The sequence below is a fragment of the Typopeltis vanoorti genome, chromosome 10 (genome assembly GCF_054136105.1).
Source record: "Typopeltis vanoorti isolate ZY-2024b chromosome 10, IOZ_Tvanoo_1.0, whole genome shotgun sequence".
Taxonomy (NCBI): Eukaryota; Metazoa; Arthropoda; class Arachnida; order Uropygi; family Thelyphonidae; genus Typopeltis; species Typopeltis vanoorti.
Genome location: NC_143558.1, coordinates 46,314,160 through 46,329,030, shown reverse-complemented (window position 1 = coordinate 46,329,030; position 14,871 = coordinate 46,314,160). Strand labels below are relative to the sequence as shown.

General features: G+C 35.8%; 1 protein-coding gene across 2 annotated transcripts in view; it reads left to right on the top strand.

The window, feature by feature from the left end:
- LOC150102387 (endoribonuclease Dicer-like) overlaps positions 1-14,871 on the top strand; it is a 310,963-nt gene that overhangs the window by 206,148 nt on the left and 89,944 nt on the right. For both annotated transcript variants that reach the window (XM_090399452.1, XM_090399453.1), the window contains one exon: positions 2,163-2,376. In XM_090399452.1, coding sequence (XP_090255578.1) covers positions 2,163-2,376 — 214 coding nt within the window. The remainder of the gene's footprint in view (positions 1-2,162; positions 2,377-14,871) is intronic.

Sequence of the window (14,871 nt, the reverse complement as noted above, 5' to 3'; positions counted from 1 at the left end):
TTTTGAGAAGTCATCACTCAGTAACTCGACTATTACATCTGATTTTGTCACCTCAATACCATCAGCACCCACTAAGGTTATCCTTCCGAAGTCATTCTTCCTCTTACTTGCCACATAGCGGAAGAACTCTTTGGGATTACCCTTGATCTCTTTGGCTAAGGTCTTCTCATAATCTGATTTAGCTTTTCTTACTATGCTGGTAACCTTCCTAGCTTGAGCCTTGTACTGCTCATGGGTGTCCTGATCGCCCTTCTCCTTGTAAATTCTCCATAACATTTTCTTTTTTTGCAGTTCAAGCTTGATACTACTGCTCATCCATCTAATGCCTGCCTTGTTTGACCTCCTGACCATAGGGACACAATCTGATATTGCTTTCCTCAGATACCCGCTGATTTTATCCCAAGCACTGCTAACATCTTTCCCTTGCAATATGTTTTGCCATGGGATGGCTGCAAGCTCACTCCGAAGCTTGTTATAATTGCCTAACCTGTAGTTCCGTACATACCCCTTCTTAATAGAAAAATCCACAGATTTTGCAACCTCCCAAGTCAATACCACATGATCGCTTTCACCAACTGGTGGTAACGAGGACACCTTACTTATGCATATAACCTCTGAACCAATAACCAGGTCCAACACTCTCACACCACGTGTCCCTTCAGTTACGTGCTGTTTCAAGTAATTATCTCGTAGAAGATGTATGAACTCCATTTCCTTTTTGCTACGTGATATTTCCTCCTTCCAATTGATATCACCATAATTAAAATCCTCCATAATAATCACTAAGCCTTCACTCATTGCACTAAGTTGCTGATGCATGAATTCAATATCTTCCCCCGTACTCCCTGACCTATAGCAGCATCCAACTGTATATTTGGTTGCGTTGGTCACTATTTCGCACCAGACTGCCTCAAATGTACTCTCATTCACATGTCTATCATCATGATATACTACTTTCTTTGGCTGCAACACATCAGCTATCATCAACAGTACTCCTCCTCCTGTTCTATCTTCTCTATCCTCCCTGAAAATACTGTACCCATCACATTCAATTCCAGTGACCACATCTTCTGCTGACAGCCAAGTTTCACTAATGCCTACAACTTTTGGTGAGATTTCACTGACTAATGCCAAAAATTCTTCTCTCTTATTTCGAATGCTTCTAGCATTGGTATACAAAAATTGCAGATTCCCTCTAGATCTTGTACCGGCTTTAGAACTGATATATAAGTCACTAACTACCGTAGTCCTATGCCGATTTTTATCCCCTCTCTTCTGCAATTTATTCTGCCTATAAGGATCAATAAATACACAATCAGTGCTAAAGTTTCTCTCTCTTACACTCAACCTTTACAATATTAGTTTCCCTGCCCAATAACTTCAACCTGTTCAGAAAACAATAACTCCTTCAATCGCTTATGTCCTTCCATGTTAAGATGCAGTCCATCTCTAGCATACAACTGCCTTTTTCCTTCAAACACACTCCAAACATCAACAAACTCCAGACCTCTTTTTCTGCACATTCTTGCAATCATATCATTCATTATCATTGCTCGTCTACTTAACTCGTAATTGTCAAAACGAGGCAGCACGCGCACTATTCTCCCATTGACACTTTTCCTCTTCACAATATCTAATAATGTTCTTAAATCTTTCCTACCCGATTTATACTACCTCTCAGGTCATTCGTACCCACCATAACTATCATCTTGTCTGTTTCATGTCCTCTCTTTATCGCTAAAGCCACTCTTTCTATTGTCCCATCAGCCCAGCACTCCTCATGCATACCACTCTCCATACCCTTAATCATAGAATCACCATATATTTTACCACTCTTAACTTCATTCAAGTCCACACTCATGGACTCATTCTCTACACTATTCAGCATGACTCTCCCAGCTTCATTACTCAACTCTCTATTACTTACCCCCCCATTCTCACTACATCTCATTTCTTCTCATTACAGAACATGAATGCAAAAAGTATACTGTTGAGAAATAACACGGATACAAAGTATAGTTGATATTTCTCACCTGTCATGGTTGGTTGGGTGGTGTAAGATCTAAGATTTTATTTTTAAATTATTTTGAAGATTTTCATATTTTTCTAACTAAAACAAAATTTTTTACAGTATTTTACAAATTTTTTTTAATACTTTACAGATTTGTGGTTTTCCAATATTCACTAGCTCTGGCACTGTCAGAGCTGAGCTGAAATATGTTGATTCTGGCTTAAGACTTACAAGTGAACAAATACAGAAACTCTGCCAGTTTCATGCTTTTGTATTTTCTAAGGTTCTCTTTCTTGACAATAAACCAAAAGTTATTAATTTTACAGATGAAGCCAATTCATATCTTATTGTTCCAGTGAATCAAGGTAAATCTTGAGAATAATTTTCATTATCATATTTTTTTTATTGTACCAATTTACGAACTTCAAATGTGAATTTCGGATAATAGTACACACGCGACTGACTTATATCAAATCAAAAAAATTAAATATAGTATCTTTATCATCACTGATATTTTCTGTCATATTTACAGAAATATGTAAATATGACAGATATTACTAGTGCCTTCTGAGAGCAAAATCAATCAGTTACCATAAATCATCTGGAATGAAGTGCTTTCTGTACATTTCAGAACATTTTATGAATGATACTTTTGGGTCACAAATGAATTGTGTCAGCTTGCTATAAAAAAAAAAATTGTTTAGGGCCTGAAGTGATCTAAAACGTGAATAATTTTGAGCACTCATTCTGAATTAGATTTGGTATATAGCCCTTTGCACTTTCCTTGAAGAGTTAAAAATTTGTAAAGCCTTCTATTTTACTAGTATATTTTATTTTACTAGAATATTAGTATACTAGGAATAAGTGAAACTTTTTGGAAAGGATCATCAGATTTTGAGTTGAAAATTCCAAATGGTAAGATATATAATATATATACGTCAGGTGGTGAAATATCAAGAAGAGGCATAGCATTTATTATAGAGAAGAAAACTAATAAAAACATTATCCATATAATCAAAAAATTAGATAGTGTAATGGCAATTCTAGTGAAATCTAAACCTAGAGATATGCTGATCATCCAAATATATGCTCCTACAGAACAGAATGGGGAAGCAGAAATAGATATCATCTATGATGAAATAGAATGGTGTATAAAGGAAGTCGGAGGCAAGAAAGATCGAGTTATTTGTGCTATGGGTGACTGGAACACAAAAGTTGGATCAGAGAGAGAACATCTACACACGTGGATCCATTTGGACTAGGAATTCGGAATGAGAGAGGACAAAAGCTGATTGATTTCTGTAACAAGCACAATCTCATCATAACTAACACTTATTTTGAGCAAAAACCAACAGCAAGATACACATGGGAAAGTGGATGAAAGATACAAAAATCAATTAGACTATATTGTAGTCAGTAAACATTACTTCAATTGAATACGGAACTCAAAGGTGATGCCAATTGCTGACTGTGGATCTGATCATAGACTAGTCTTAATGGAGATGAATATTCGCCTGAAAACAATAAAATTTAAAAGAAGTCAACCCCTAAAATGGGATCTGCAAATAGTACAAAATCCGATTATAAAATCAAAATTTAATAAAAATATTTCAGAACTGCTATCTGCACAGTTGCAAAATGAAAATGAACCCTCTAAATGGAATAGACTACAAGCAGCTATCATAACATCTGCTAAAAACCACATCAATAAACAAGAAGAAAGAATGGAAAAAACCATGGATAACTCAAGAGGTAATCAACCTTATTGATGAAAGAAGAACATGGAAAAGAGGAGCAAATGAAGAAGAAAGGTTAAGATATAAAACTTTGGATAAAAGAATCAAACAATTATGTAAAAGATTGAAAGAAAACTGGATAAATAGGCAGTGCACTGAGATAGAAGAATTACAAAATAGGAACAAAACCAGAGAAACATTCCTGAAAGTGAAAGAAATTAATGGAAAACAAAATGCACACAGTCTAATAACATCAAGGACAAAGATGGAAACATACTCATTGATAAGGAAAAGTTAAATGGAAGATGGGTGGAGTACTTATCAGATCTCTATGATGATAATGGTAACATGTTGGATGATGCACGACACCTTAAGTTAAACGTAACAACAGATGCCACTCTACCCACAAGAAAGGAGGTAGAACATATAATTAAGAATCTTCCTAATAATAAATCTCATGGGTGTGATAATATTCTGACTGAGCTGCTGAAAGCTTTGACTGGCAATAATAACAACTATTTAGGGGTATCCATTCAGGACATCTATAAAACAATACAATTACCTGAATATTTTACAACACCTATCTGTATACCAATTCCAAAGAAACATAATGTACAAAATTGTGAGGATTACAGAACTGTGAGCCTAATATATCCCATGCATCTAAAATTATTTTAACCTTCATTAACAAACAAATTGAAAGAGCCATAAGCAGTGAATTGAGTGAACAACAGAAAGGCTTCAGAAGAGGAATGGGAACCATTAATGCTATCCTGGAACTAAAAATACTAATAGAAAGATCGCTTGAAAGAAATAGGAACATTTACATATGCTTCATAGACTTTCAGAAGGCTTTTGACTGGGTAAAACATAATAAAATGTTATATTAGATAAATTAGACATAGAAGATCAGGTACTTAAGATTATAAAAATGATTTACACCAAACAGAAAATGCAGCTGTTTAACTCTGAGACTTCTGACGTGAAAATAAAAAGAGGAGTTAGACAAGGTTGTATCCTTTCACCAAATCTATTTAATATCTATAGTGAGACAGTGATGAAAAAGATTGAAAAACAAAAAATAGGGACTCCCAAAAATACATAAAGAAAATGTGCCATTACGTCCCATAGTGGATAGCATTGATTCTCCCACATACAAATTAGCTAAACATTTGGCCAAAGAGCTCACACACTATACTGGCAACACACCATCACACATAAAAAACTCAGCCCACTTCAAAGCCAGCATAGAAAATCTTACACTCCAACATACTCACATAATGGTCAGCTTTGACATCTCCTCCTTATTCACAAATGTCCCACTCAAGGAAACTTGAGAGCTAATCCAAGCTAAATTTTCTTCCGATATCTCAGCCCTATTTCAGTTCACAATGAACTCAGGCTATTTCGTTTGGCAGGGAAAATTCTACAAACAAATAGAGGGGACAGTCATGGGTTCACCACTCTCCCCACCCTTGACCAATTTCTTTATGGAGACCTTTGAAGAAAAAGCCTTAGCCTCTGCCCCACAAAAACCAACCATATGGCTTCGCTACGTTGATGATGTGTTCGCTATTTGGCCACATGACTCTGAAACACTCCTCTCCTTCTTAACACACTTAAACAACCAACACTCCAGAATCAAGTTCACCCTGGAAAAAGAGGGAAAAAAAACTGCCTCCCTTTCCTAGACACACTAGTCACCCACCAACCTGATGGAACCTTGGTTTTCTCAGTTTATAGAAAACCCACCCATACAGGCAGATACATTCACCAACAATCCCCCCCACACACAACAATATGGAGTGGTGAAAACACTATACAACAGGGCTAAACTAATCTGTTCTAACAACATGGCCCTAAACACTGAACTAAATGACATCCTCAACACTTTCTCAGCCAATGCCCCCCCCCCCAAAAAAAAAAAAATCCAAAAAAATATTAAAACCTACAAACCACAGCTCCCCCCTCCACAACAAAGATTACTCTAAATCCATCACCATTCCCTACATCCGAGGCACCTCGGAAAAAATTACCAAAATCTTAAAAAAACATGACCTGACCTCCTGTTACAGGTGTTGTGTCGTCCTCTTATGTTTTAATGCCCTTTCTATCTCTTGTAAGCATAAATCACACTAATGTATCTTTCTTTAAATAATTCCTACTTATCACCTTTTTAATATCATTTATCTTTTAACTTCTATCTCAACATACAGGGTGTTCGGGATAAATTTGACAGTTTCGTAAGGAAAAAGAAAATCTTCTTTGTATCTATTAAATTTAATGAATTGACAAAAAAACATTACAGGCAGAGTTAATTACAATACTATCAACAAGATTTACTCAAAATAACCACCATTAGCATCGATCACAGCTTCAATTCTGCTTCGGAACCTCGAACAAGCTGATGCTACAGTCTCCCTGGGAAGGGCCGCAAAAACTGTTTTAATTTTATCCATTAACTGGGCTTTTGTATTACTGGAAGTGCGATTGGTGTCTTTTTCAACTGCGCCCCATACAAAATAATCCATGGGGTTAAGGTCTGGGGAGTTTGGAGGCCAAACATTTGGACTGGTGAAGTCGTAGAAATTTTCAGACAACCATTTTTGACTTTTCCCAGAGGTGTGGCAAGGGGCCAAATCCTGCTGCCATACATACGGCCTACCATTGCCTACCCTTGTTATCCAGGGCTTGACTACAGTTAGCAATTCCACGAACAAAGCCCGAATTCCAATGCCAGGGTTCTTCAACACCTGTTCCTGCAGATTTGCGAGGAATTCTGCTGTACGAACGCAATCAGATCGTCTGCTAGGGATCTTTCTTCTTGCTACATCCTCGTAGTCACCATTGCAAGTCTCTAGTTCATGCCTGATTGTTTTTACTGTATTCAGGGAGCATTGGGCAGCAGTCGTAATATCCTTATTTTGATGGCGGGCACGAATCATCATGATACAAGTTATTCTCTTCCATGATTCAGGTGGGTTCCAGCTATCCATCCTTTCTGACATCTTGTATGTGAATGAAGAAGGGTCCAAACTTTTAAATGAAGAGAAGTGTGTGTTAATACATGTAACTTACGGAAAAATATAATTAATTATAAATATGTCAAATTTATCCCGAACACCCTGTACTTATTACATAGGCCGAAATCCCTGACGAGAGTGAAGTTGTTGTTCTGTGAGACAAAGAAATGCAAATGGCGGATGCCTATTTCTTTGTCTCAGCACTGGTTCCATCTCCCTCTTCAAATTCAGAGAAAATTTATTTATTAGCGCTGCGCCACCCTGAATCCTAGGATATACTAAACATGTAAGACCAGGGAGTTAGAATCCAGTCAGCATTCACTCTTGTCATTTATAAATTTTAAACTTGCAGTCATGACCTGATAATACCTAATTTTCCCACCTTTCAAGGTTTGTTATATTTTATGAGCAAATGCAGTAGGATCTAAGTACAGGCAAGACAACATTTATATTTTAATTACAAGTAGAATACATATAATACACTTTGAAGCACTGAGTTAATCATTCAATAAAATTTTGGTACAGCATTAGCACTCTTACATACAGTTATTTACCCTTTCCATAAATTTCTATCTGAGAAACCTAATTAATAACATTTTATCACTTAGTCTACTCGATCAAATCTCATTCTTAATATATATCAAATTCCATTCACAATCTTCTCTGACAATCTGACAAATCTTAATCAATTTACATATATCTCAGGCCTACTTAAGAACTCTTGTATATCTCTCTCTCTCAAGGTACATTCATGCGACAATGTTCTATTTCTTTCTTAAATCTATCACTTAACAGTTCAAAGAGTCTCTAGTAGCACATACAATAAAATCTTCTTATTCAATTCCATTACTTAAAAGACGTAAAGTTTTCTCCTTACCAATTTGCTGGTATGCCTACTTTAACCGCTTCAGTATCTCGTCAGATATTTACCTACATTGACCGCTTCACTTCACACTTTACTGGATACTCTTTACGAATTTTCTCTATACTTCATATTGGAAGATTTCTGTAGTTTTCCACAATCATGATCTGCTGGGCTTTTGTTTCCGACTGGTAAGTTCCCTTGGTCATTTGGTCATAACTTCCTTGCACAAAGGATGCTCACGTGGAGGCTCCATACCAGCCGGACTTCCGAGGCACAGGAATACAGCAGCAGGCAAACGTCTAAAAGCCTTGTGCGCAGCGTTACTGCTCCTTTTAAACACCGTGCCACTTTTCTCATTCGTCATCTGATATCTATGTCATATGTTCTCTACATCACACGGCACTAAGTGCCGCTCGCAGAATCCTCTCATAACTTTCGTAGCGTCATGGCGGAAGGGGGGGGGGCACCTTGCTACATAACAGATGTACCTGTACTTTCACTACACGTTTTTGAAGTCGGCTATTTCACATTTTGGTTATTATCTCTCACTCAGCAAATGATTAGTTATTTACATAGTATCTGAGACTACGCAGCTATACACCAAAATATAATGAAATTTCACGTTACAAAATAAGATAAGATACAAAACTAAAGGTAAAATTTCTATACACGTGCTTCTACATTTCTGATAAATCATTAATTCTTTTAAGAGAGTGATAATGATGTTAAGTCTGAGTGAAACGTAATTTTCTTTAATATTTTGTTTCACTCCGACTTAACACAGGCCATACAGAAAATTGGCATCCCTTATCCGCTCTACTAAAGACCTACCTGGTGTATACCAAGTCCCTTGCAGCTGTAAACTGTCTTACTTTGGCCAAACAGGCAGGACAGCGAATATCAGAATTTCTGAACACGAGGACTACATCTGGTTTCACAAGTACAGCCATTCTGGTCTTGCAGACCATGCTCTGGATACACGCCACAGAATACGGTGGAAGAAAGCTACAGTAACACACCGTAGCAAATACAAATTCGAAAGACTATTTATGGAATCAGCCTCAGCCCTAAGAAACTCTCCAAACCTCAACAAATTCGGTTGTATGCGACTGTTAAGTCTGAGTGAAACGTAATTTTCTTTAATATTTTGTTTCATTCCGACTTAACACAGGCCATACAGAAAATTGGCATCCCTTATCTGCTCTACTAAAGACCAACCACTTCCCCTAGACCTACCTGGTGTATACCAAGTCCCTTGCAGCTGTAAACTGTCTTACTTTGGCCAAACAGGCAGGACAGCGAATATCAGAATTTCTGAACACAAGGACTACATCTGGTTTCACAAGTACAGCCATTCTGGTCTTGCAGACCATGCTCTGGATACACGCCACAGAATACGGTGGAAGAAAGCTACAGTAACACACCGTAGCAAATACAAATTCGAAAGACTATTTATGGAATCAGCCTCAGCCCTAAGAAACTCTCCAAACCTCAACAAATTCGGTTGTATGTGACTGCCCCAAATTTGGGAGGCTTACATCAGCAGACCTTCAGCCCAACAGCCAAGAACACCTACTTAGCCTGCTAGAGGGCACCAATAGGACTTTTAGGAGAACAATAGCTTCATCACTTCATTCTCAGTTACTGTGTTGTAGTGCCTACATGCACGTGCCTTTTTTTGTAAGTTCCTTTTGAAGATGGCAACGTGACATTGCTGAAATATCAGAAATATTTATTAAAGTGTAATTTAATTTATATTTGTATCTACGTTGTTCAATTCCTTAAGTGATTTAATAATAAACAAAAAATAGTAATTAGTATCAATGGTATAAAATACAACAATCATAGATCTGCTGATGATACCATTCTAATAGCAGAAAACAGCAACAAATTAATCAAATTACTGCAGCTACTAATTGAAGAAGGTAAAGAATTTGGATTAGATATTAATGCAAAAAAAAATCAAATTTATGACAATCTCAAAAGAAAGCAGATCCGAGCCAGAAATATTCATAAACAATATGAAAATTGAACATACAACAGAATACAGGTAACCCTCGTATATCGCGGTACTTATACAACGCGGTTTCGATATAACGCAGTCTACAATTTCTAGTAACCCTTTATTTTTATTTTATTTTATTTATTTTTTCATATTTTTCACCGTGAGAGTTAAAAATCAAATTTTATCTTCATTAAATTTGTGTCTGCCTGTTTCGCACAGGTAGTTATAAGTATCAAATTTAGTTTTATTGTATCACTGAATAAGGTACTGTACAGAGGGCTTTTGTAGTCCGTGTTATTCTCAACAAATAGGGCAATTAGAGACAGAATGAAAACGGCGCTAACCAATAAATCACATCTCCCCTCTCACAGAAACTACACTGTATAGACTTAAGCAAAACCATATGTTGCACCAAAACACAGTATCTAACTAAAAACTGTTGTCCAATTTTTCAATTATAAAATAAGTGTTTTTTTATTGCATTTGAAAGTCTCAATGTCATTATGACAGATCACAAAGGCTAACTTAAAATAAAAGACTACCAAGAATTGAAATATGCCATATAATGAATGTGTGAGTTCGCCCACCTCAAACGCAAACAAGAAGCCATAAAATTCAACTAAGGGTTGAAACATTTGTGCGAGTTGAGCCAGTCAGTAATGAGAAGTTCCATCAGAACGATAAATGACACCCTGTTGTGAATGTGTTAAAACTAACAGTGAATGTTGTTATGACAGTTTCAGATGTTATGGAATTTGATTGAAGAGAAGTAGCATTTCAACTCAACACTTGTCGGTTGCTTTTGTCTTTGGATCACACGATCTTTTGTTAATACCACACCAAAACATCTTTATAGCTGCTATCTTGTGTAAAATAAAATTCAGCTTGTACGTATTGTAACAATTAAAAAAAAAATTGAATAAGCGTATAAAAGGATATCACCTGTAAATTGTTGACATGCCAGCAAAATTCTCAGGCGTTCCACCTCTGGCACGAGTGCCATAGGTTCTCCATCTAGGGTTTACTGTATAAAGTGTTTATTGTTGAAAATTGTCTTCGTTTTCTGCCAGGAAAGCGCATTTAAAATAATAAGTGTGTTATTCTCAAGCAGAGCTGTTTATTTTCTGGTGAGTTACATACATATGTAATGCTTTTTTTTTTAATGTAAAAGTTTATTTTTATTGTAATGGCCACTGAAACTGCAACGAAAGGGAAAAAACCAACATTGAAGAGGAAATTCATTTCTCTCGAAAAAATTAAAATCTTGGATTGGTTGAAAATTGGAGAAAAACCGGGAGTTGTTGCAAGGACTCCGAATTTAAATGAATCAACAATTCGAACAATCAAACAAAATGAACATAAAATCCGAGAAAATGTTATTGCTGGGTCAACGGTAAGTGCAAAACGCATTGCTCGTGTTTGCGATATTCTAATAGAAAAAATGGAGAAATCTCTAATGATTTGGATAGAAGATTGCATTCAAAAGAAAATTCCTTTGGATGGACACCTTATTAAGCCAAAAGCTCTCAAAGTTTATAAACATTTAAAAGCTCTCAGCATGGATTTTCTGCCAGTAAGGGTTGGTTCGAAAACTTTAAAAAGCGGTTTTCTTTGTATAATCTTAAAATCCAGGGAGAATCAGCATCAGCAGGTGTTGAAGCTGCCTGGAAATACCTAGCAGTACTTTTAAAAATCATTAAAGAAGGTGGTTACAGTGTAGACCAGGTGTTCAATGCGGATGAATCTGGGTTATATTGGGAAAAAATGCCAAAACGCACCTATATTTCGAAAAATGAAAGATCAGCTCCTGGATACAGAGTTTCCAAAGATAGAATTACTCTACTGTTTTGTAGTAATGCATCAGGTGATTACATGACAAAACCAATGTTTATTAACTGATCTGCAAATCCTCGTGCGATGAAAGGGCTCAAAAAGTCCATCCTACCTATTTATTGGCGGGCCAACAAAAAAGGCATGAGTTACAGCTAGCATGTTTGAAAATTGGTTTTTCAAGTTTTTGTACCAGATGTAGAAAGTTACACAAAGAAAAAGAATATAGACCTCAAAATTCTACTAATTTTAGATAACGCACCAGGCCACCCAACAAATTTAAGCCATCTAAATATTAAATAACTTTTTTGCCACCTAATACTACTTAACTTATTCAACCACTCGAGCAAGGAATAATATCAACATTTAAGTCATATTATATTCGGCGAACATTTCAATTAATTTTGGAAAAAATGGAATCTAATCCAAACATGACACTGCCTCAAGCGTGGAAAGAGTTTTCAATATTGAATTGTGTAAAAATTATTTCTCTGTCCATTAAGGAATTACAACCCTCTATGCTGAATGCTTGCTGGAAAAAAATATGGCCTGAAGCCATAATGGAATAAAATTTCGTACCTCCAGTGGATGCCGAGCTACATCGTATAATAAATGCGCACACATTTTTGGTGGAGAGGGCTTTTGCGATATGGTTGAAAACGAAATTAGTGAATTAATTGATGGAGAAACAGATTTAAAAGAGGAGGAACTGATACAATTAATAGATGCTGTTGAACCAAATGGTAGGGAAAGTTCTGCCGAAGATTCTGATTGTGATGAATCCATTAAAGAATTCAGTTTAAAGAAATTAGCAGAAGGATTGGACTTGTCAAGAAAGTTAGGAAGTTATTTTACGGATAATGATCCCTCAATGGAGCGCTCGGGAAAATTCGCGAGACAGTTGGATATTTGTTTAGCACCATATTATGAACTTAATAAAAAATTGCAACATAGTGGAAAGCAAAGTCTTATTACTGACTTCTTGATGACCAAACCAGCCGAAGTATGCAATGAGAATTATACAAATGATGTCCAAGAGATTTCAAGTGGCGACGACCTCCAGCCACTTAAAGAACATCTACGAAATGTTATTTCTGAAGACTGTGATGATGATTAAAATATGCACTTTATTTTATTGTGTCTAAAACATTTATGCATTATGTGCAATGAAATTTATGTACAATTTGTAATTTTTAGAATTTTATACTTCGTATTTGTCATAGTTTGTTTTCTTAACTTACATGAATTACCTGAAACCGTAACACCAGATTAGCTACTCTTCTTTTTGCTGATGACCAAATAATCCTTGGAAATAATGAAGATGAACTACAAAAATCATTATGGAGTCTAAATAATCTGATCAAAACATATGGTATGGAAATATCAACTGACAAAAGTCATGGCCTTCAAAGGTGCTAATCCAATAAGAAGCAAAATAGTAATAAATAACAAAATAATAGAGCAAGTAAATACATTCAAATATTTAGGTTGCACAATGTCATATGAAAATGAAGCTGATATAGAACCAAAAGATATCAAACTTTTTAAAAGTAACAGGCATTATAAATAAAATTTTTAAACCCAATTATGTACAAAAACACACACGAATAAGAATCTACAATACAGTAGCTAAACCAACCTTACTTTATGGCAGTGAGATATGGACAATAAAAAAAGCAGATGAAAGAAGAATTGAATCATCTGAAATGAAATTTCTCCGCAGAACTGAAGGAGTCACAATAATGGACAAAATGAAAAGCAGCGAAATCAGAAAAAAACTTGGAATTACAACCTCCCTGAATGAAACAGTTATTTGCTATAGAGAAAATGGGAAGAACATATACTAAGAATGAATAGAAGCAGAATACCTAAACAAATTCTAAATTACCACCCAAAAGGTATTCGATGCAGAGGAAGACCCTTAAAAAGATGGAATTGAGTCCGGAACAGGCCACTTGGCCTATAAGCCTGGAAAGGAAGAAGAAGAAATAAAAATATTGTTTTTGTTGGATATGTCGTTGTTTATATAATTTAAAAAAAAAAATGTTTTCGGAACCTAACCCTACTTTTTTTATGTGTTCTATGTCTCGTATAACGCGATTTATATAATGCGGCATTTCTATGGAACCTAACATCCGCTTTATATGAAGGTTACCTGTACAAATATTCGGGCACCTACTTTACTGCAGATGGAAAGCAAGATAAAGAAATAAAAATGATAACAGCCGTAGCTAAAGATGCATTTTGGAAAAATAAAGATCTGCTCAGAAGTTCTGTGAGTATTGAGACAAAGAAAAGAATAATAAGAACATTAGTGTGGCCAATTTTCACATATGGAAGGGAGACCTGGATATTCAAGAAGGGAGAGGCAACAGATAATGGCCTTTGAAATGTGGTACTATAGGAGAGCTCTGAAAATCCCATGGACAGAGCATGTGACAAATACAGATGTCCTACAGAGAATGAGAACACAGAGATCTTTATTACAGGAAATGATCCAGAGAAAGATGAGATTGGCAGGACATGTACTGAGAGGCTCAGCAGAACAGGGGATACTAACAGTTTTAGAAGGAAAAATTATGGGAAAAGAATCAAGAGTGGTGTCTCTGCAGAGACACCACCCTCTCAGGCAAGGTGTGTTTAAGGCATGGTATGATGAACTGTGTGTATATGACAAAAGGGCCTCCTAGATGAGTCTGACTCCATAGGGTCTTAGGATAATAATAATAATTATTATTATTCCTTCAAAGTACCATACTGTAGTGCACTTGCACAAAAACGGCATATTTCTGAATAGGCAATTTCATAATACCATCACCATCATCAAATTCCTGACATGTACCCTCAAGAGATGTACAGGATATGATAGTACTACATGAAAAATTTACATCATTACTAACTTCCTATCTACAATTTTCCTCCAAATCAGTCTGTTACTTGTCAAGACTCCAACATTAATTTCATAATAGTGAGATAGAAATAAAAACAGATTTTGATAGAAACAGAATATACTTTGCAAGAGATGAAAGTTTTGGAAAGAAATATAGCATAAATTAAGGATTTTTTAGGTCAGAGAAGACGATGAGATTGTTAAAAGTAGAGTAAACAAAATTTTCTCAAATTAACAGATTATCTTTTTCATACAATGCTAAGTTGAAAATATTAAAAATATTTTGGCCCCAATATATAACAAACAATCACTCATTTAAATGAACTAATTGAGCAAAAAAAAAAAGGATCACCAATAAAAAAAAGAAAAGAAAAAAAAAATGCAGATAGAAAAGAATTACACACATACTGAGAATGGACAGCAGAGAGATTTCCAAGAGTAGCTTTGACATGGATTGCAGCCCTAAATTAACTTCGCAGAGAATGACAGAAAAGCAGCAAAGAATAATGGC